Below are 21,532 nucleotides of genomic sequence, written 5' to 3'. Positions count from 1 at the left end.
AATATGCTTAAATTGGGGACCCAATGTTATATGTGTTTTACATCACTTACAGGGCAGTGAATAGAAAAGAACAGGAAACACCAAAGGCAATGCTGGAGCAACACAAATGTTAATAAATTCAGGCAGGCAGTATAGTATGGTCGTTAGAGTGTCGGCTGGTAACAAACCTATTTGTGTTCTAATTCTTGCTAGGCACTTTCTAGCTGGGAGACCTTGGCTAAGGTCCTTTTAAAAGTTTTAAATCCATCCAACAAGTACTTAAGATGGATGTGTCAAAGATATACAAGATGCACAGTAAACAAAGTAGACAGCGCTTCTGTCCCAAAAAAGGTCTTTCCATAGTCCAGAAGACAAATTTGAAAAACTGAGGAAGGGCCGGGCGCGGTGGCTCATGCCTGTAATTACAGCACTTTGGGAAGCCGAGGCGGACGGATCACCTGAGGTCAGGAGTTTGAGACCAGCCTGACAAATATGGTGAAACCCCGTCTCTACCAAAAATACAAAAGTTAGCCAGGCGTGGTGATGCACGCCTTGGAATTGCTTGAACCCGGCAGGCAGAGTTTGCCGAGATCACATCACTGCACTCCAGCCTGGGCGACAGAGCGAGACTCCGTCTCAAAAAAAAAAAACCAAACTAACAAACCAACCAACAAACAAAAAAACACTGAGGAAGATCTTAACTGTAAAATGCAAATCATACCCACTTCCAAGCCAAGTGTGGATTAAATGAAATAAGCCAACTAAAGAGATTACTCAGCTCAGTGCCTAGTATACAATTAGCGCTCAAAAAGTACTAGCGACCCCTTGGCAAAGCAACACAGACTGAAGTGTGGGTTTCATTTCTCATCATGTGATAGGTGATAAAATGCTCTTAATCAGGTCGGCTCACCTGGCCTCTCCATTCGACCTAAATAACATCTACTTACTTGCGTAAGGGAAGAGCCCTGACCCAGGTCAGCAAGCATTTGTCCTCTGGGTGGCGCCTCTCGCCTTCAGTAACCCGTCACCTCCAGAACCAGGGCGCCAGCTCCGGCCATCCGTGGTCAAGCGGGAGCTCCCATTGGCTAATCGCACTCTGAAACGCACGCCTTTTCCCGGCCCTGGCGCTGCCGTCCAATGTGCGCCTCTCGACTCTGCTCCGCCCCGCCCCCGTCGCCCCGCCTCCCTGTCGTATTTGCGCCATTGGTGGATCTTCCGGATTGTGATGGCGACGCTGCGCATGCGCATTCGCTCCGAGCCCTCCTCCCGGGAGAGGGAGCTCGCGGGTCGGGGCTAGGGAAGGCTGACCCAGCTCGGACCGGGTGAAAGGGCGGCGACGGCACTGGGTGGGGCCGAGCTTCAGGGCTGGCTGCTGGGCTGCTAAGGGAACTGTGAGCCGCTCGGAGCCGCGCGCCTCTCGGGCGGGGCGGGGCCGGCTGAGGGAGTCCGCGCGTGCCCGCGCCGAGCTGCCTGCTCTGGCGGCTTCGCTGCTAGCTCGCGGCGACGTCGGGCCGGTTTTTCCAGGATGACCGAGCTGAGGCAGAGAGTGGCCCATGAGCCGGATGCGCCACCCGAGGACAAGGTAGCGGCAGCGTCGGGGTGGGCGCGGCCGGGATAGCGGCGCGTCCGGGAGGCCCGCGGGGGACGCGCGCAGAGGGGTCGTCTTGTCCTCTGACCTTTTGTCGCAGCCGACGGCGGACCCGAGCCCGGGTAGCGCGAAGGGTCCTCGGGTGCCCGGCCCTCGCGGCGCGCGCGTCAGGGCTCGGCGGGTCGGGGTCCCGGCTCAGGGTCTGACTGGAGTGGCTCCCCCGCGGCGCAGGAAGGAGCTCGCCAGGAGTGGCGTACGGCCTCCTGCCTCGCTGGGCTGGCTGCGGGGATTCCCTTCTCCCCTAACTCCCTGAGGCCTTCCTGGAGGTGAAGCTGTGCAGAGCCTTCTTAGGGAGGCGGCTCCTCTGAGCGCAACTTAGGCTCTCCGTTCCCTTTTACAATATTATTATTTTGTGGGGGTGAGGGAATCAGGACAAGGCCCTAGCATTTGCCTCCTGGGAGATGTAAGTCCCTTCTTGGGCATGAAATCATCAACTTTGAGCAGAGGTGTTAACGCAGTCAGCCAGCCCGTCATCAGCAGGTGTTGGAGGGCGTCATCCCGGTTGATGGGTTTCCTGCACCGTGTGGGCTCTGGTGGGTAGGAGAGGAGAGTAGGAAGGAGGCCATCTTGGCAGGGACAGTGGCCCGGGGTGGGGGTGACGGGTGGGGGAGTACACTCCTTTGGGTGAAGTGAAAGGTCTGTGTAGGGGAGTTAAGGAAGGTAGGGATTGATTTTATTACTGTGGAGGTTGAATGGCAATGTAGGACTTTGTAGCAGTAGTTGTGCTTTCCGAGATAGCAGTGATCAGGAGCCCTGTATTTGGAAAACTGCTCTGGCAGTGATGTGTATGGACTGAGGGAGCCTGGACCAGAATGAGCGAGACTGGTTCACTCAGGGATTGCCCATGAGTGACCTGTAGATGTTTTCTTTGGCCCACATGTTGTCTTAAAAATCAGAAAATTTATCCTAACAATCTAAATTTCTTGCCTGTCTTAGATAACTGGAGGGTCCATCATCACTTTGTCACCCGATAAATGGTTGGCTGGAGCTGAGGATTATCTGTTCCCACCAATCCCTGTTGCCTTACACCAGGCTCACACCTTCCCCTAATGCAGCCTGTAACTTTTTGATGACTGGACACAATGGGCATTAGGGAGACACGAAGAAGGAAGAAAACACAAGATTTGGTGACAGGATGTCAACAGAGCAGTTACACTAGGAGGAATGTTTTGGGTGAAAGATAATGAGATTATGGGTTTTTTAAAACAACTTTCATGTTACTGCAGCTGACAGTGGACCATCCAAAGATAACTGTTCTACTGATTTTTAGAACATATATTTTGGCCAGGCACAGTGCTGCACGCCTGTAATCCTAGCTTCTAGAGAGGCAGAGGCAGGAGGATCGCTTGAGCCCAGGAGTTTGAGACCTTGTCTCAAAAAACAAAAACATATTTTGGAGAACATTTAGGACTGGGGCTGAGGATTTAGCAGTCGCTTGCAGAGACAAGATACTTTGAAGTCTCTAATTTTTCATTTGGCTATCCTGGTTCAGCCTGAAATAATTCTGACTCACCTTTTACTGCTAGTTGATTAGTATGCAGATGTTTGGAGGCTCTGTAGCTCTGTTTAAGGGTGAGATCATACTTGATGTCAGTGGGACTTTGTGGACCTAGAAGGTGTGAGGAGAGAGAGAAGAAAGAAGGCATGATAGCTGGTGGGCCATGTTTTTGAAAAGCTAACTATGTACAATAATTAGAATGTCAAAAAACAACCTTGGGGTTATGATATGCAACATAAAGATTCTACCCTCCTTCCCGGACTCGTTAGCTCCATCCCCCAGAGATAAAGTGCCAGTTGAACCATCTTACTTTCACATCCCGTACTTTAGACAGGAAGGACATGAGGAGCTGTCCAGCTAGAGGTGCACTTACATCACTTACACAGTGACAGAATACCTGGGGTCATGAGGTCCATTCGTGGCATGTTGTTCCCTAAAAGACAGCTGCTGTGCACTGTTTTAGAAGCCTGATGTTCGTTACTGAGAACAAGAAAAATCAGTTCCTCACCCCATCATTCAGAACTTCTGAATTGTCACTGAATTGTCATGTATGGGATTTTTTTCTTTTCTTTTCTTTTTTTTAGACAGAGTCTCTCTCTGTCGCCCAGGCTGGTGGTGCAGTGGCACAATCTCCCAGAACCTCTACTCTAACTTCTGAAACAAAATCTCCTGAAATGTCAACTCAATCATAAATTTTAAGATGCCAATCTTTCAGACCACATCTCATCCTTTGCTTTCCTAAGCTCCATCAGAAAAATATGGTTGGGTAGGAAGAGGATCATTCCCAAAGCCTAAACTCCAAGTTTCTTAGTTTGGCAACTATGCTGTGCTTTGGGACTTTAAAATTATAAGCACAGTTCCCAGAGGAGAACATTTCCTTTATTAGCAATTGGCTTTGAAAATTCCATTCCCAGATGCTAAATATAACAAAATACCTTCTGACTTTTATAAATAAACATTCTCCAGACTATTTTGATACTAATGATTTTCTATTTACAAGACAGTTTTGCCATAGCAGTTAAGCAACTGTAACATTTTGAGGAATCTTTCAAGTTTATTCCAGAGCTTTTTTTTTTTTTTTTTTTTTTGAGATGGAGTCTTGCTCTTTCACCCAGGCTGGAGTGCAGTGGCGCCATCTCGGCTCACTGCAAGCTCCGCCTCCCGGGTTCATGCCATTCTCCTGCCTCAGCCTCCCAAGTAACTGGGACTACAGGCGTCCGCCACCACGCCTGGTTAATTTTTTGTATTTTTAGTAGAGACGGGGTTTCACCATGTTAGCCAGGATGGTCTTGATCTCCTGACCTCGTGATCCACGTGCCTCGGCCTCCCAAAGTGCTAGGATTACAGGCATGAGCCACTGCGTCCAGCCTCCAGAGCTTTTTTTTTTCCTTTTCTTTTGAGACAGAGTTTCGCTCTTGTTGCCCAGGCTGGATGGAGTGCAATGGTGCAATCTCGGCTCACCGCAACCTCCGCCTCCCGGGTTCAAGCGATTCTCCTGCCTCAGCCTCCTGAGTAGCTGGGATTACAGGCATGCATCACCATGACCGGTTAATTTTGTATTTTTAGTAGAGGCGGGGTTTCTCCATGTTGGTCAGGCTGGTCTCAAACTCCTGACCTCAGGTGATCTGCCTACCGTGGCCTCCCAAAGTGCTGGGATTACAGGCATGAGCCACCACACCCGGCCTATTCCAGAGCTTTTAAAGCACTGACTTGAAAATTGTTCACTGGATTCTTTTATGAAATTAAGAAGTTCTTGTTTCATAATGCATTTCCTTAAAAAGACAACTCTGTTTTATTATTTCTAATTTCCTCGGGTTCTAACACAAGAATATTGGCAAAGCCAAAGTCATAGACGTAAGTGTTTCCCAAACTATGAAACAGAATAAATTAGGATTTTTAAAAAGTTTACTATGGGCTGGGCGCAGTGGCTCACACCTGTAATCCCAGCACTTTGGGAGGCCAAGGCAGGTGGATCACCTGAGATCAGGAGTTCGAGACCAACCTGGCCAACATGGTGAAACCTCATCTCTACTAAAAACACAAAAAAATTAGCTGGGTGTGGTGGCAGACACCTGTAATCCCAGGTAGTGGGAAAACTAAGGCAGGAGAATTGCTTGAACCCGGGAGGTGGAGGTTGCAGTAAGCTGAGATTGTGCCATTGCACTCCAGCCTGGGCAACAAGAGCGAAACTCTGTCTCAAAAAACAAAAAAATCAAACAAAAGTTTACTATATACATTCAAAGACAAATAATAGATTTCGCAGTTGTTAAAATGTTCCCTTATTAAAAATCCTATACATGGCCAGGCGTGGTAGCTCATGCCTGTAATCAGACAGGCGGATCACAAAGTCAAGAGTTCAACACCAGCCTGGCCGATATAGTGAAACCCCGTCTCTACTAAAAATACAAAACAAAACAAAAAAAGACCAGGTGCAGTGGCTCACGCCTATAATCCCAGCACTTTGGGAGGCCGAGGCAGGAGGATCACCTAAGGTTGGGAGTTTGAGACCAGCCTGACCAACATTGAGAAAACCTGCTTCTACTAAAAATACAAAATTAGCTGGGTATGGTAGCACATGCCTGTAGTCCCAGCTACTCGGCTGATGCAGGAGAACTGCTTGAATCCGGGAGGTAGAGGTTACGATGAGCCATGATCGTGCCATTGCACTCCAGCCTGGGCAAAAGAGCGAAACTCCCTTTCAAAAAAAAAAAAAAAAAAAAATTAGCTGAGCATGGTGGCAGGCACCTGTGGTCCCAGCTACTTGGGAGGCTGAGGCAGGAGAATGGTGTGAACCTGGGAGGCAGAGCTTGCAGTGAGCTGAGATCGCGCCACTGCACTCCAGCCTGGTGGACAGAGCGAGACTCCGTCTGAATTAAAAAAAAAAAAAAAAAGGCGGGGGGGAGTTTAAATTTTAACTGAAGATAATGTGTAAGAGCAGGGGCTTGAGTCGGTTACATCTACCTTGAGCCTGGGCTCCGCCACATAGAAGCTGTGTAACTCTGAGCAGATCACTGAAGTTGTGGCAGCCTCAGTTTGTCCATCATTAAAATGGGGGTCATAAAATTGTATGTGCTTCACAAGATATTCATGTGGATTAAATGTATGTATGGACTGCCAGCAGAGCTTATCACATTGTAATATATTAGCTATGTTGCTACTGATTAAAATAGATTTTTATAGAAAAAACTTTAATATTCATCTTACACTCGTGAAAGGTGATGAAATCTTCAAGTTATACATATTTGTAGAAACTATTCATATTCATTACCTTTTAAGGAAAGTTTTAGAGAAAGGACTTAGCCTTCTATGACCTATCTTTTTGGTTTATTTTCTTGAGGAATTTTTCAGTACTCCGAATACAAGGTTTAACTGTAGAAGGACCACTGAACGTTGTTGTATGCAATTATCTTCTTTTATAATTAAAAAATGGTTTTCAATAGACTTTGAGATTGAACTACTCAAATAAAATATTAAAGAACTATAACTACTTCAGGTGTAAGAGAAATGCTTAATTTTTTTCAAGAAAATTTTTTTATGTTGAGAAGTAATTTGGGAATTAAATATCAGTAAACTTTTTTTTGTTTTTGAGACGGAGTCTTGCTGTGTCACCCAGGATGGAGTGCAGTGGCCAGATCTCAGCTCACTGCAAGCTCCGCCTCCCGGGTTTACGCCATTCTCCTGCCTCAGCCTCCCAAGTAGCTGGGACTACAGGTGCCCCCCACCTCACCCAGCTAGTTTTTTTGTATTTCTTACTAGAGACGGGGTTTTACCGTGTTAGCTAGGATGGTCTCGATCTCCTGACCTCGTGATCCGCCCGTCTCGGCCTCCCAAAGTGCTGGGATTACAGACTTGAGCCGCCGCGCCCGGCCTATAAACCTTAACTATGATTCCCAGGCTTAACACGGAGAGGAGGTGAAAGATTGTTTTGTCATATAACCCAGTATTTTATGTTTCTTATTTTTGTTGCTCAAACAGTATGATTTTATTTAAAAAACTCAATTACTTCACGATTTTTGACTAAAGTTTTTCCAAAATCTGTTTTTAAAAAATGTTTTGTGTTTGCCCAAGTTAATATGGTATTTCATTAGAAGAATCTTTATTGGCCAGGCGCGGTGGCTCACGCCTGTAATTCCAGCACTTTGGGAGGCCGAGGTGGGTGAATCACGAGGTCAGGAGATTGAGACCATCCTGGCTAACACGGCGAAACCCCTTCTCTACTAAAAATACAAAAAAAAAAATTAGCTGGGTGTGGTGGCGCCTGTAATTCCAGCCTCTCAGGAGAATGGCATGAACCTGGGAGGCGGAGCTTGCAGTGAGCCGAGATCGCGCCACTGCACTCCAGCCTGGGGGACAGAGCGAGACTTCATCTCAAAAAAAAAAAAATAATTTTTATCGTCTTTTAAAAATGTTAAATTGCTCTCCTTGGATGTTAGGACTAGAAGGGACTTTAGAGGTGTTTTTTATTTTTAGGGATAGGGTCTCACCTTGTTGCCTAGGCTAGAGTGTAGAATGGCACAGTCATAGCTCACTACAGCTTTAAACTCCTGAGCTCAAGCCATCCTCCTGCCTCAGTCTCCTGAGTAGCTCAGGACTACAGGCCCGAGCCATGTCACCCGGCTTGAGGCAGTTATTTTATAGAAGAGGATGCCACAGCTCAGAGAGTTTTAAGTTATTAGCTCAAGACGACATAGTTGGTTAGATACAGAGTGGTTCATATTATGAAGGGCTTCTATTTATTTATTTTTTGAGACGAAGTTTCACTGTTGTTGCCCAGGCTGGAGTGTAATGGCGTAATCTCAGCTCACCACAACCTCTGCCTCCTTGGTTCAAGCAATTCTCCTGCCTCAGCCTCCCAAGTAACTGGGATTACGGGCATACGCCCAGCTGATTTTGTATTTTTGGTAGAGATGAGATTTCTCCACGTTGGTCAGGCTGGTCTTGAACTCCTTACCTCAGGTGATCCTCCCGCCTCGGCCTCCCAAAGTGCTAGGATTACAGGCCTGAGCCACCACGCCCGGCCTTTGAAGGTCTTCTAATTCCCAGTTGTTGTTTTTTATTTTTTTCTCATAGAATTAATTTACAGACTTTAAAAGCTTCTGTAGTGATTAACGTTGATAGATATGATATCCAAATATTACCTATTTTTCTTATTTGGCTACAAAATCAGAAAAATACTATATAAATCTTTCAAAATGTTAAATGTTTAAAAGTAAGGTCTCAGAGAGTAAATGTGGAGACTCTGTGAAGAAAAAATATATTTTTTTTTGTAGAGAAAGTTGATTAGGTTCAGTTTTCCTGGTTATTGGATGACTGTGATTTAGACATTTGTAAGCACTTTTCTGGGAGTGGCCACTCTGGTATCCTTGAAAGTCACTCCTAGCACAGTGCTTGAAGACCACAAGGCGCCTCACCCAGGCAGCGGGTGAGGCTGCTTGGAAGAAATGCTTTCCAGTTAATGACTGTTAGTATGAGAACGATTTGTTCTAGTAAGAAGCAGTCATTCGGTATTCAACACTTCTCTTTAGAACATTCACTGACTCCAGGGTCTGCCATGGACAGTGTCTGTGTTTCTGCGAGGGGCTGGTATTATCAGTGTTCATAAGGATATTATTGAGAATTTTATGCCTGTTTTGACTCCACATAATCAATTTTTTCCTTACTGATTTAAAGAAATAATACAATCTTTTTTAAATCAATAATATTTAATAGTTTTATTTTTATTTATTTATTTTTTGAGATGGAGTTTCTCTCGTTGCTCAGGCTGGAGTCCAATGGCTTGGATCTCTGCTCACTGCAACCTCTGCCTCCTGAATTCAAGTGATTCTCCTGCGTCAGCCTCCCAAGTAGCTGGGATTATAGGCGCCCACCACCACGCCCAGCCTTTTTATATTTTTAGTAGAGATGGGGTTTCACCATGTTGGCCAGGCTGGTCTCGAATTCCTGACTTCAGGTCATCTGCCTGCCTTGGCCTTCTAAAGTGCTGGGATTACATGTGTGAGCCACTGTACCCAGCCGACGGCATTTTTAAATTGGTAAGGTAGAAAGTGATCATGAGAGTCTAACAGCTGATGGATATGGGAACATAATACTTGATAAAATCATTCAGAATATGTTTGACAAACAAGAAGGTTGTATAAAACCTTCATTGCCCTACTAATGTAAAGCATTTCCCCTCCCTCACTTTATTCTCAAACTTACAACTGCCAGAAATTATATAATCTTTTTTTTTTTTTTTTTTTTTTTTTGAGACGGAGTCTTGCTCTGTCGCCCAGGCTGGAGTGTGGTGGCCAGATCTCAGCTCACTGCAAGCTCCGCCTCCCGGGTTCACGCCATTCTCCTGCCTCAGCCTCCCGAGTAGCTGGGACTACAGGCGCCCGCCACCTCGCCCGGCTAGTTTTTTTGTACTTTTTAGTAGAGACGGGGTTTCACTGTGTTAGCCAGGATGGTCTCGATCTCCTGACCTTGTGATCCGCCCGCCTCGGCCTCCCAAAGTGCTGGGATTACAGGCTTGAGCCACCGCGCCCGGCCAATTATATAATCTTGAATATATTTGAGAAACTTTTAAAATGAATCTTGTCACTAATTTCTTTAATTTATGTATAAATATATAAAATATATATACAAATATATATTTATTTTATAATAGAGACAGGGTCTTAAAATGTTGTCCAGACTGGTCTTGAACTCCTGGGTTCAAGCGATCTTCTCGCCTCGGCTTCTCAAAGGGCTGGTACAGCGTGAGTGAGCCACTGTGCCTGGCCATTGTAACTAATTTCACAGGGCAGATAACCGTCCTTTAAACTGTTTGAAAACATTTGAGTGTTACTGTTTCTGGTTTTCACACTTTCTGTCTTTTCTAGGATCCACATAGGTGGAGGGCATTCCTCTCCACAGTTTGTTAACCTCCATTCTGTGGTGTTAAGGTCTCCCAGGCCTTCTGTACTGGCACTAGAGGCTGCTGGGGGTGAAAAAGTACAGCTGTTTGTGTGTCATACTGCCTCTGGTTCAGAAAGGAGACAGACACTGACTCTTCACTATTAATTTTGCCAAAGTCTCCTTGAAAGAATGCTAATTTGTTCCTGGCATTGGGCAGGGTTCCTGCCTTCCAAATCTTGTCACGTGGTGGTTACTTGGTTGGGGTAATAGTGAGGCACCCCCTCCCCACCCCCATGCATGGTCCCCACCAGGCAGCTTCCTATGCCAGTCACTGATCTTTGTTCTCATGTTGTTTGCCCCAACAGTAGGGATGGCATTGAGCCCACTAAGTTGAGTGACCTTTTGAAGAAAGTTAAACTTTATGATGTTATTTTGAGTAGGCAATGTGTGGTTCAGAATTTTTAGGGAGCAAAGGGTACTCTGTGAAGGTTTCCTTTCTCCCACCTGCCTCTCCCCAGGGACAGCCTTATGCCACACTGTGGTTCTCATGAGCACTGCTGTCTGTGTGGAAGGACCTGACCTGTCCTACCAAAGTCAGACATCTTTTTGATTTGTTGCCTTCGGCAGAAGCTCCTTTGTATTAAGGTCACCATAGGGCCAGCTTGGGACTTCTCTGTGAAGACTTTGCTGAGGTTTTGAGAGTTCTTGGGACTTGGGATTTACGGGCAACACTCTCTGTCTCTGGGTCTCTGATGTGGAGAGGATGTCTGCCGTTGACGCCGAAGCCCTGAGTGGACAGCTCTCAGAGTTGTGTCTCCACAGTCCATGCCCGGCTAGTCCTGTGGTTTCAGTGGTCTACAGGACATTCCTAGGTGCATGCCCTTCAGTCCACACAAACTGACTTTGTCTCAAATCTGAATTCTCTCATTCTACTCTTACCACCCTCCTTCAGTTTCTTTTTTCTGTGATAAAATCACAGATGACTCAGTTACTCAGGTTTGAAATCTCCTATGCCTTTGTTTGAATCTGCGGGATGCAGATTCGAACCAGGTGTGACTTGGAATCCTTATCTGTTTGTTGTTTGTTGTTTGTTGTCTGATTGTTGCTTTTGGAGATTTCATCATTTCAGGACTGCAGTATTGTAAATGCCTGCAGTATCCTTCTAAATCCGAGTTCCTTACCTCTCCTGGAATCCTTATCTGTCTTTTGCTCTTTCAGATTTCCCAGGTTTCAGGATTTATTGCTTGTCTTATTGTAAACCCTGTGATTTGAGCTCCCTCCTGTTAGGATTTGCTCTAGGTCCCTCCTAATCCATCTGTCCTTTGTCTCTTCCAGGAGTTCTGAAACTACTCTAATAATTATTGGGGGGTGGGGTGGAATGGTAGAATTCTGGCTCTTTTTTATAATACTTAAACTTTAAGATCCTTTGTAGCCTTCTGTCCCTCTGTTTCCTTCCAATTCTTATTTTAGGTTCAGGGAGTACATGTGCAGGTTTGGTACATGGGCAAATTGCATGTTGCTGAGGTTTGGTGTACAAATGATTTTGTCACCTAGGTAGTGAGCATAGTACTAGATGGATAGTTTTTCAATCCTCACCAGCCTCCCACTCTCCACCTTCAAGCCCTGGTGTTTGTTGTTCCCCTCTTTGTGTCCATGTGTAGCTCCCAGTTCACTCTACAAGTGAGAACATGCAGTATTTGGTTTTCTCTTCCTGCATTAATTTGCTTAGGATAATGACCCCTAGCTGCATCCATGTTGCCGCAAAGGACACGATTTTATTCTTTTTTATATAGCTTTCTCTCTTAACTGGCCTTTCTCCCTGCTGGGTGCCTCTGTGTCATGGATCTTGATTCTTGCTCTTTCCTACCCCTGAAATGTGTTCTTTCTGTCACCCTCCCTCATTTCTACCTATTTTTCTACCTTTTTTTTTTTTTTTTTGAGATAGAGTCTCGCTCTGTCACCCAGGCTGGAGTGCAATGGCGTGATCTTGGCTCACTGCAGCCTCCACCTCCCGGGTTCAAGCAATTCTCCTGCCTCAGCCTCCCTAATAGCTGGGACTACAGGTGCATGCTACCACGCTTGGCTAATTTTTGTATTTTTAGTAGAGATGGGGTTTCACCATGTTGGCCAGGCTGGTGTCGAATGCCTGACCTCAAGTGTTCTGCCTGCCTTGGCCACCCAAAGTGCTGGGATTACAGACGTGAGCCACTGCGCCTGACCTTTCTACCTATTTAAGTCTTATTTTTTCAAAATGTGTCTCAGAGCATCCCTGGCTAGAAGTGATGTAAGCATGTATTATTAAAAATTACAGAAGTAGGTCTCTACAAAAATATTTTTTAAAATTTGCTGGGTGTGGTGGTGCGCGCCTGCATTCTGAGTTACCATGTGAGGCTGGGGCAGGAGGATCAGTCGAGCCCAGGAGTTTGAGGCTGCACTGTAGCCCACTACACTATAACTTGGGCAACAGAGCAAGACAATGTCTCAAAAAATACACATGTGCCCTAAATATTGCTCAAGTTTTAAAATATTTTAACCCAGCATTAAAAAAAATTTTTAGTTGACGTATATTTATGGGATGTAGAGTGATAGTTCCATACATGTGTTCAGTGTATAATAATTAAATCAGGGTAATTAGCATATCCATAACCTCAAACATTTGTCATTTCTTTTTCTTTTTCTTTTTTTTTTTTTTTTTTGAGGCAGAGTCTCGCTCTGTCGCCCAGACTGGAGTGCAGTGGCACGATTTCGGCTCACTGCAAGCTCCGACTCCTGGGTTCACGCCATTCTCCTGCCTCAGTCTCGCGAGTGGGACTACAGGTGCCTGCCACCGCACTCGGCTAATTTTTATATTTTTAGTAGAGATGGGTTTTCACCGTGTTAGCCAGGATGGTTTCGATCTCCTGACCTTGTGATCTGCCCGCCTCAGCTTCCCGAAGTGCTGGGATTACAGGTGTGAGCCACCGCACCCGGCCACATTGATCATTTCTTTAAATTTTTTTTTTTTTTTTTGTAGAAACAGGATCGTGCTATGTTGCCCAGGCTGGTCTTGAACTCCTGGCCTCAAGTGATCCTCTTGCCTCAGCCTCCTAAAGTGCTGGGATTACACATTAGCCACGACGCCCAGCCTCGAGTTGATTTTTGTATATGGAGAGAGATAGGGTAGGGTTTTAGTTTCACTCTTTGACATATAGATATCCAGTTTTCACAGCACCATTTATTGAAGAGGCTGTCCTTTTCCCAATGTGTGTTCTTGGCTCCTTTGTGGAAAATCAGTTCACTGTAAATGCATAGATTTATTTCCGAGTTCTCAATTCTGTTCTGTTGGTCTGTGTGTCTGTTTTAATTTAATTTGTTAATTAATTTTATTTATTTTTGAGCCAGAGTTTTGCTCTTGTCACCCAGGCTGGAGTGCAATGGCGCCATTTTGGCTCACTGCAACCTCCACCCTCTGGATTCAAGCCATTCTCCTGCCTCAGCCTCCCAAGTAACTGGGATTACAGGCATGCACCACCATGCCCAACAAATTTTTGTATTTTTAGTAGAGACAGCGTTTCACCACGTTGGCCAGGCTGGTGTCAAACACCTGACCTCAGGTGATCCACCTGCCTCGGCCTCCCAAAATGCTGGGATTACCTGGGAGGCTGAGGCAGGAGAATCGCTTGAATCAGGGAGGTGGAGGTTGCAGTGAGCCACGATCGCACCACTGCACTGCAGTATGGTTAAAACGACCATACCACCTAAAACAAGGTACAGATTCGCAGATATTTTTTAAATCCTGAAATCTGTATGGGATCACAAAAGATCCCAAATAGCCAAAGTGATCCCAAGCAAAAAGAACAAAGCTGGAGACATCACACTACCTGATTTCAAAATGTACTATGAAGCTATTGCAACCGAAACAAGATGGTATTGGTGTAAAAACAGACACACGGGCTGGGCGTGGTGGCTCACGCCTGTAATCCCAACACTTCGGGAGGCCAAGGTGGGTGGATCACTTGAGGCCAGGAGTTCAAAATCAGCCTGGCCAAAATGGTGAAACCTCATCTCTGCTTAAAATACAAAAATTAGCCGGGTGTGGTGGCCTATACCTGTAATCCCAGCTACTTGGTTGGCTGAGGCAGAATTGTTAGAACCTGGGAGGTGGAGGCTGCAGTGAGCCGAGATCATGCCATAGCACTACAGCCTGGGCAACAGAGCCAAGACTCTGTATCAAAAACAAACAAAAAAAGAAATGCTACTAATTTTTGTATGTTGTTTTTGTGTCCTACAACTTTACGGAATTATTTTATTAGTTCCAGGAGTTTTTTTGATGGTTTTCAGTTTTTCTGTGTGTAAGACCATGCCGTCTGCAAAGTGGGAGAGTCTGACTTCCTCCTTTCTAATTTGGATGTTCTTCATTTGTTTCTCTTGCTTCATTGCTCTGGCTATGATTTCCAGTACTATGTTGAATCAGATTGGTGAAAGTGGACATCCTTGTCTTCTAGTGCTTAGAGGAAGGCTTTCAGCTTTTGCCTATTTGGTATGATGTTAGCTGTGGGTTTGTCATATATGGCCTTTATTATGTTGAGATATGTTCCTTCTGTACTTAAATTTGTTGAGAGTTTTTATTGTGAACCATTGTTAAGTGCTCTTTCAGCATCAATTTTTTTTTTTTTTTTAGATGGAGTCTCGCTCTGTCACCCAGGCTGGAGTGCAGTGGTGCTATCCAGCTTGCTGCAACCTCCACCTCCTGGGTTCAAGCAATTCTCCCTGCCTCAGCCTCCCAAGTAGCTGGGATTACAGGCGCCCGCCACCATGTCCAGCTAATTTTTGTATTTTGTAGTAGAGACGGGTTTTTGCCATGTTGGCCAGACTGGTCTTGAACTCCTGACCTCAGGTGATCTGCCCACCTTGGACTCCCAAAGTGCTGGGATTACAGGCATGAACCACTGCACCCGGCCAACATCAACTGAAATGATCATACGGTTTTTGTCCTTCATTCTGTTGATATAGCATCATTTTTAGTGATGTGCCATTTCATTTTGTGACTGTATCTCAACTTATTGAACCAATCAGGCATTTAAGTTGTTTTAAGGTTTTTGCTATTGTAAGTAATGCTACAGGAAATAACCCTTGTTAAAGCAAAAACCTTTCTGCACATGTATGGTATTCTTAGATAAGTTCCTTTGTTTGGAACTGCTGACTCAAAGGGATGTACTTTGTTTAGGTTTTGATACAATTAATATATTCTCTTCTGCAGTAAATTTGTAGCCACTCTAACTGTATGAATGCCTGTCTTTGTGGTCTCTCCTCCCTGCAGAGTAATACTGAGTATTCACTTGTGTCTGGATTTTAGGAGAGGCATTTTAGCCTGCTGATTACAATCATAAACTCAGGAGTTGGACTCCTTGATTTATAGCCTAGTTCCATCATTAACTTGTGTCAGTTTTGTCATCTGAACAATAGGGCTGAGAATAGGATCAACCTTATAGGGTTGTTCCAAGGCATTATCATTTCTTTCCTTTAAAATTGTACCTTAGAGCTCAAGTAGTTGATTAGGGGGAGTTTCTCTTCATAGAATAAATGATGAAGTGATGTAATTAAAATACTTAAAATTTCCAATCCCCAGTGAATTAATAGAATGAAGCAGTAATCATCAATGCTACTACCATCACAGAGACAACCAAATACTATGTACCTCCTGATGGAGAAATCTTGCCATAAAATCATATTTGAACTTGATCAAGACTCTAGTTCTAAGTGCTGGTTTATAGGAAATTAAAGAGACAGAAGAACACATGGACCTGGTTGCTTTAGTAAATAAGTGTGTGTGTAAATTTCTTTGGGTGTGTGTAAATTTCTTTTTCCATGTCTGTGATTTCCTGGCTTATAATTCTCAAAGCCCTCATTAAAATCTCTTGTTATAACTTTGGGGCACTTGGAAACTCAGAAGCAGGCCTCAGAAAATAGAATCTCCCTCTCTGACCATCTCCTCCTCCCCTTTCACCTGCTCCTTTCTCTCCCCAAGGCAGGAGGAATCTTTCCCTGCCTTTCTATCTTGGAGCTGGCCATAAAAAATTATCTGGCTTTCCTTGTTTGATTGCTATAAGACCTCATTTCAAAACCCTGTAGCCTGGAGGAAAGACTGCTGCACAGGGAGGCTAAGAAGAATCTGAACAGACAGGCCTTGCTGGGTTTCCCTACTTAGTCTGTTAGTATTAGATAGTATCCTTTTTGTTTAGTCACATTTCTGCATGGTTGTCCATGCAACGTGTGCATCTAATGAAGTCTCTATACAAGGCTTTAGAGGACAGGGTTCAGGGAGCTCCTGAGTAGCTAAACATGTGGAGGCTTACAGAAAGGTAAACACATGCTGGGAGGGTGGTGTACCCCAACTCCACTGGGACAGAAGCTCTCACACTAGAGACTCTGAAGCTCTTGCAGTGGGGACTCTTCCAGATCTCTCCCTATATATCTGTTCACCTGGCTGTATATTTGTATCCTTTAAAGTGTCCTTTGTAACAAACTGGTAAATGTAAGTAAGTGTTTTACTCAGTTCTGTGAGCCATTCTAGCAAATTAGTCAAACTCAAAGGTGGTAGTGGGGGCGGGAGTGATGGGGACTCCAGCTTGAAGCTGGTAGATCAGAAGTTCTTGAGCCTCAGATTTGCAACTGATGGGAAAGAGGGGGTGGTCTTGTGGGACTGAGTTCTTAACCTCTGGTTTCTGAAGCTATCTCCAGGCAAATAGTGGCTGAAGTGAATTGAATTGGAGGGCACCCAGCTAGTGTCCGCTGCAGAATTGATTGCTTGTCGGGTGTGTGGGGAGACATCCCCACACATTTGGTCACAGAGCCTTCTGTGATTGTTGTTACAGTGTGAGAACAGAGGGAAAAAAAACAGTTTGAGTTTTACCACTTTCACACACTACTCTCTCTGATGTAAAAAAACATGGAAGAGAGGGGAGAGATAGAGATAGATATGAAAGGTAAAACCTATAGATTAAAAGACTTTAGGTGCTGGATGTGTTCACTTGTGCCTGTAATTCCAGCGCTCTACAGGCTGAGGTGGGAGGATGGCTTGAGGCCAGGAGTTCCAGACTAGCCTGAGCAATAGAGTGAGACCCTATCGCCTAAATAAAAGATTTAAGGCTGGGTGCGGTGGCTCACATCTGTAATCCCAGCACTTTGGAAGGCTGAGGCAGGCAGATCAGTTGAGGTCAGGAGTTTGAGACCACCCTGGCCAGCATGGTAAAACCCCATCTCTACTAAAAATAGAAAAATTAGCCAGGCACGGTGGCATATGCTTGTAATCCCACCTACTCGGGAGGCTGAGGCAGGATAATCGCCTGAACCCAGGAGGTGGAGGTTGCAGTGAGCCAAGATCACGCCACTGCACTCCAACCTGAGTAACAGAGCAAGACTCCGTCTTAAAAAAAACAAAAACAAAAACTTAAGGCATATTAATGATTTCTGGACCTAATTTGGATCCTGATCCAATCAAACTGCGATAAAGAGAAAGAATTTGAGTTATTGGGTAAATCTGAATATTGGATATTTAAAATAAAGGAATTGTTAATTTTTTAGGTACGATATTGGCATGGTGATGTTTAAACATTACTCCTGTATAAAAAGCACTAACCATAAAAGACACTATTGATAAATTGAGCAACATTAAAATTAAGAACTTATGTTTATTGAACTACAGTATTAAGAGTGAAAAGGAAGGCCACGGGCAATGAGGAGATATTTATAACAAATGTATCTGATGCAGGACTAATTTCTAGAATCTATAAATAATTAGTTCAAAATAAATATATATAAAAAGACAACTCAGTAGAAAAATGGGCACTTTGTTTTTTTGAGACAGGTTCTCACTCCGTTGCCCGGTTGGAGTGCAGTGGCTCACCAAAGCCTCAAACGGCTGGGCTCAAGGGATCCTCCTGCCTTCGCCTCCCTAATAGCTGGAAATAGAGGCAAACACCGCCATGCCTGGCTAATTTTTGTATTTTTTTGTAGAAACAGGGTCTCACTATGTTGACCAGGCTGGTCTTGAACTCTTGAGCTCAAGCATTCTTCCTACCGCAGCGTCCCAAAGTGCTGGGATTGTTGGTGTGAGCTATCATGCCCAGCCAAAAATGGGTACTTTAGATGATCAATAAACATGAAAAGATGTCTAGTATCATTGGTCATCTGGAAGATGCACATTAAAAACCTTGATAAGATACCACTGCACACCCACTAGATTGGCTAAAATTAAAAAGAATGGGCCGGGCGCAATGGCTCATGCCTGTAATCCCAGCACTTTGGGAGGTGGAGGCCGGTGGATCACAAGGTCAGGAGCTCAAGACCATCCTGTGAATGGTGAAACCCCGTCTCTACTAAAAATACAAAAAATTAGCCGGGCGTGGTGGCAGGTGCCTGTAGTCCCAGCTACTCGGGAGGCTGAGGCGGGAGAATGGCGTGAACCCAGGAGGCGGAGCTTGCAGTGAGCCAAGGTTGCGCCACTGCACTCCAACCTGGGCAACAGAGCAAGACTCCATCTCAAAACAAACAAAAAAAGAATGAAAATGTTGAGGGTTGGCAAGTATGTGGAGCAAGTGGACATTTCTTAGACTGCTTGAGGGAGTATAGATTGGCACAATCATTCTGGGAAACTATTTGACAATATTTACTAAAGCTAAATATACACAGACTTTATGATCAAGCAGTTCCATTCTTAGGTGATTGCCCAGTAGAAATCTGTACATGTATTCACTGAAAGTCAAGTTCCAGAACATTCAAGCAGTGTTCTTTGTAGTAACCCCAAACTTCAAACAATCCAAATTGTGAATAATGATGCTAGAAACATAAGTGTACAGATGTCCGTTTGAGTCTCTGCTTTCAGTTCTTTTTCTTTTTTGAGACAGAGTCTTGCTCTGTCATCCAGGCTGGAGTGCAGTGGTGTGATCTTGGCTCACTGCAACCTCTGCCTCCCAGGTTCAAGCGACTTTTGTGCCTCAGCCTCCCGAGTAGCTGGGACTTCAGTAGTGTGCCACCATGCCCTGCTAATTTTTGTATTTTTAGTAGAGACAGGGTTTTCCCGTGTTGACCAGGCGGGTCTTGAACTCCTGGCCTCAAGTGATCTGCCCACCTTGACCTCTCAAAGTGCTGGGATTATAAGCATGAGCCTCCACGCCCCGCCTGCTTTCAGATCTTTTGGCTATATACCCAGAAGAACTGGATTGCAACTGCCACACTTGGGTATTCTTGTATTTTAGAAACTTCCTCAGTTTTAATTTATTCTGTAGATATAATCTACATCAATAACTATTGGGATCCTCAGTAATTCAAGAACTACTTTAATGAACTGTATTATCAAGGAGAGGGTTGAAGCAGCCATTGTCAGTGAGTATAGAAAATGATAACATGGGTGAGTTGGGTGACATACTCTTTTGCTCTCAAGTGACCCAGTTTGGGTGATATATGGCCCCCCTAGTAATGGAGTTCATATTAGGCAGATGGTCACACTTGGTAATGAAGTCACCTTAGTGTTGGTGTTGCTGTGGAGCTCCCTGAACTCACAGACTTAAATCTTCCTTTGATGGCCAACCTTGGTGGACCAAAGTTTAGGATGAAAGAAACGGCTTTGGAGAGTACATATCTCTTTTGAGATTTGACATACTTACCAAAATGAGTAACAATTCTGATGTTCTTCCAGTGTTATTTGAAATTCAACATGAAACTTTTCCTATACATTTCTTTGTTAAAAATGTTGAGTAAATTTTGAGACAAAATATACATTTTTTTCTTTCTTTCTTTTTTTTTTTTTGAGACAGAGTCTTGCTCTGTCACCCAGGCTGGAGTGCAGTGGCGCGATCTCGGCTCACTGCAGGCTCCGCCTCCCAGTTCACGCCATTCTCCTGCCTCAGCCTCCCCAGTAGCTGGGACTACAGGCACCCGCCACCACACCTGGCTAATGTTTTGTATTTTTAGTAGAGACAGGGTTTCACCATGTTAGCCAGGATGGTCTCGATCTCTTGACCTCGTGATCCACGCACCTCCCGAAGTGCTGGGATTACAGGCATGAACCACCATGCCCAGCCACATTTTTTTTCATATAAACATTGAAACCATCATGTTGAGGATTACATGCATTCTGTGAAGTTTGTGTATTAACAATCCATGTATGTCTTCCTAGGAAAATGTTAACTGCGGAGGGTTTGCAGGGTGTGTTGGCTTGATCCAGTCCTTTCCCCTCTGACTTGCAGAACATATCGCTTCCTCCCCAAGGGAGGCAGCATGAAGCCCCATCCAGTTACTAGTATTGTGAGTGGCTCAGAGTTCAGCATCACAGTTTAATGCCCAGTAGTCTCTTTCTTGGGTCTAGTGACTGTGCACCAAAGGGTCATCTGTCCTCCCTTTCCCCTCCAACTGCAGTTGTGGAAGAGGAACAGGATGGAGTGGGGCAGAATAACCAAAGTAAGCTTTCCTGTTCTGACAGGGAAAGAATGGGGAGACAAGATGCAGTGTCTTGGCTCACCTCTCTCCTGAGTGGAAATTGGACTAAGATCTCTGGGTGTGTAGATGGAGTCTTTTGCCCGATAGGCCTCATTTAAGGATGAATGGGGAGAGAGGAACGACCCCCCGATCCCCCCACCAAATCCAAGAATTGGGAGAGTTCCATTCTAGGGTTCAGTATTCACGCTGGAAGCTTAAATTAACCCAGATGGTCTATTTGGTTTATTTAAAGATAATACCAGTTTTGAGCCTGGAGGAATAGCCACGTTCTCCGCAGGTGAGTCTGGGAATAGAGCTTGTAACTTGCATAGTTGTTTCAGTGTACAGACCTTCAATTTCTGTTACAATCCCTAGTTCTTTCTGTCATCTGCTATCCCATTTGCCAGATATTGGTCTGGAGCTTCTCCAGAGTTTCAGAGGGCAGAGGCGCCTACTTCCTCCAGAGCCTTCCTGAAGTACACTCTTGGCTGCATTTTCTGTTTTGTTTCATCCATCTTAGCTCTTCAGACTATTTTGTCATCTAGAAATATGCTGAAATCTCATATCCACTGGTGATGCCTGTCCCCTGCTGTTTCTAAGGCCATAGTTTCATTCCTTACTGTACTTATTGACATTCATTTCACTGGGATATTGGGGCCCAAAGCATGGGCTTTGTCTCCTAGCTTCTGCAGGAAGTTTCAAGTTGTAGGTGCCACCATGCCCAGCTATTTTAAAAAAATTTTTGTAGAGATGGGGTCTCACTATGTTGCCTAGGCTGGTCTCAAACTCCTGGGCTCAAGTGATCCTCTCACCTTGGCCTCTCCAAATGTTGGGATTACAGGCATGAGCCACTGTGCCCATTCAATTTTGAGAAACTGAGCTGGCATTACAACATAGAAGCAGGCAGTTGCAACACTTTTGTTGACATTTTTTGGTTTGGTTTTGTGTATGTGGTGAAGGATAAAAATGGTTCCTCTTGATTGATGACGCTTGTGAATTCTGGGCTTCTGCTCTTGGCATTAAGACAGACAGGCACTGACAATGACCCTGGGAAGTGCTTGTGCTTGGTTAGAGGT

General features: G+C 44.8%; 1 protein-coding gene across 1 annotated transcript in view; it reads left to right on the top strand.

Moving 5' to 3' along the window:
- Positions 1-1,172: 1,172 nt before the first annotated feature.
- The window catches only part of CDS2 (CDP-diacylglycerol synthase 2), a 72,197-nt gene continuing 51,837 nt past the window's right edge, over positions 1,173-21,532 (top strand). Inside the window, exon 1 of the mRNA XM_033185706.1 lies at positions 1,173-1,561. Coding sequence (XP_033041597.1) covers positions 1,505-1,561 — 57 coding nt within the window. The 5' untranslated portion in view covers positions 1,173-1,504. The remainder of the gene's footprint in view (positions 1,562-21,532) is intronic.

The sequence above is a fragment of the Trachypithecus francoisi genome, unplaced genomic scaffold (genome assembly GCF_009764315.1).
Source record: "Trachypithecus francoisi isolate TF-2019V2 unplaced genomic scaffold, Tfra_2.0 Lachesis_group21, whole genome shotgun sequence".
Lineage (NCBI taxonomy): Eukaryota > Metazoa > Chordata > Mammalia > Primates > Cercopithecidae > Trachypithecus > Trachypithecus francoisi.
Note: the sequence above shows the minus strand (reverse complement) of the source record. Positions and strands in the feature narration are given on the sequence as shown.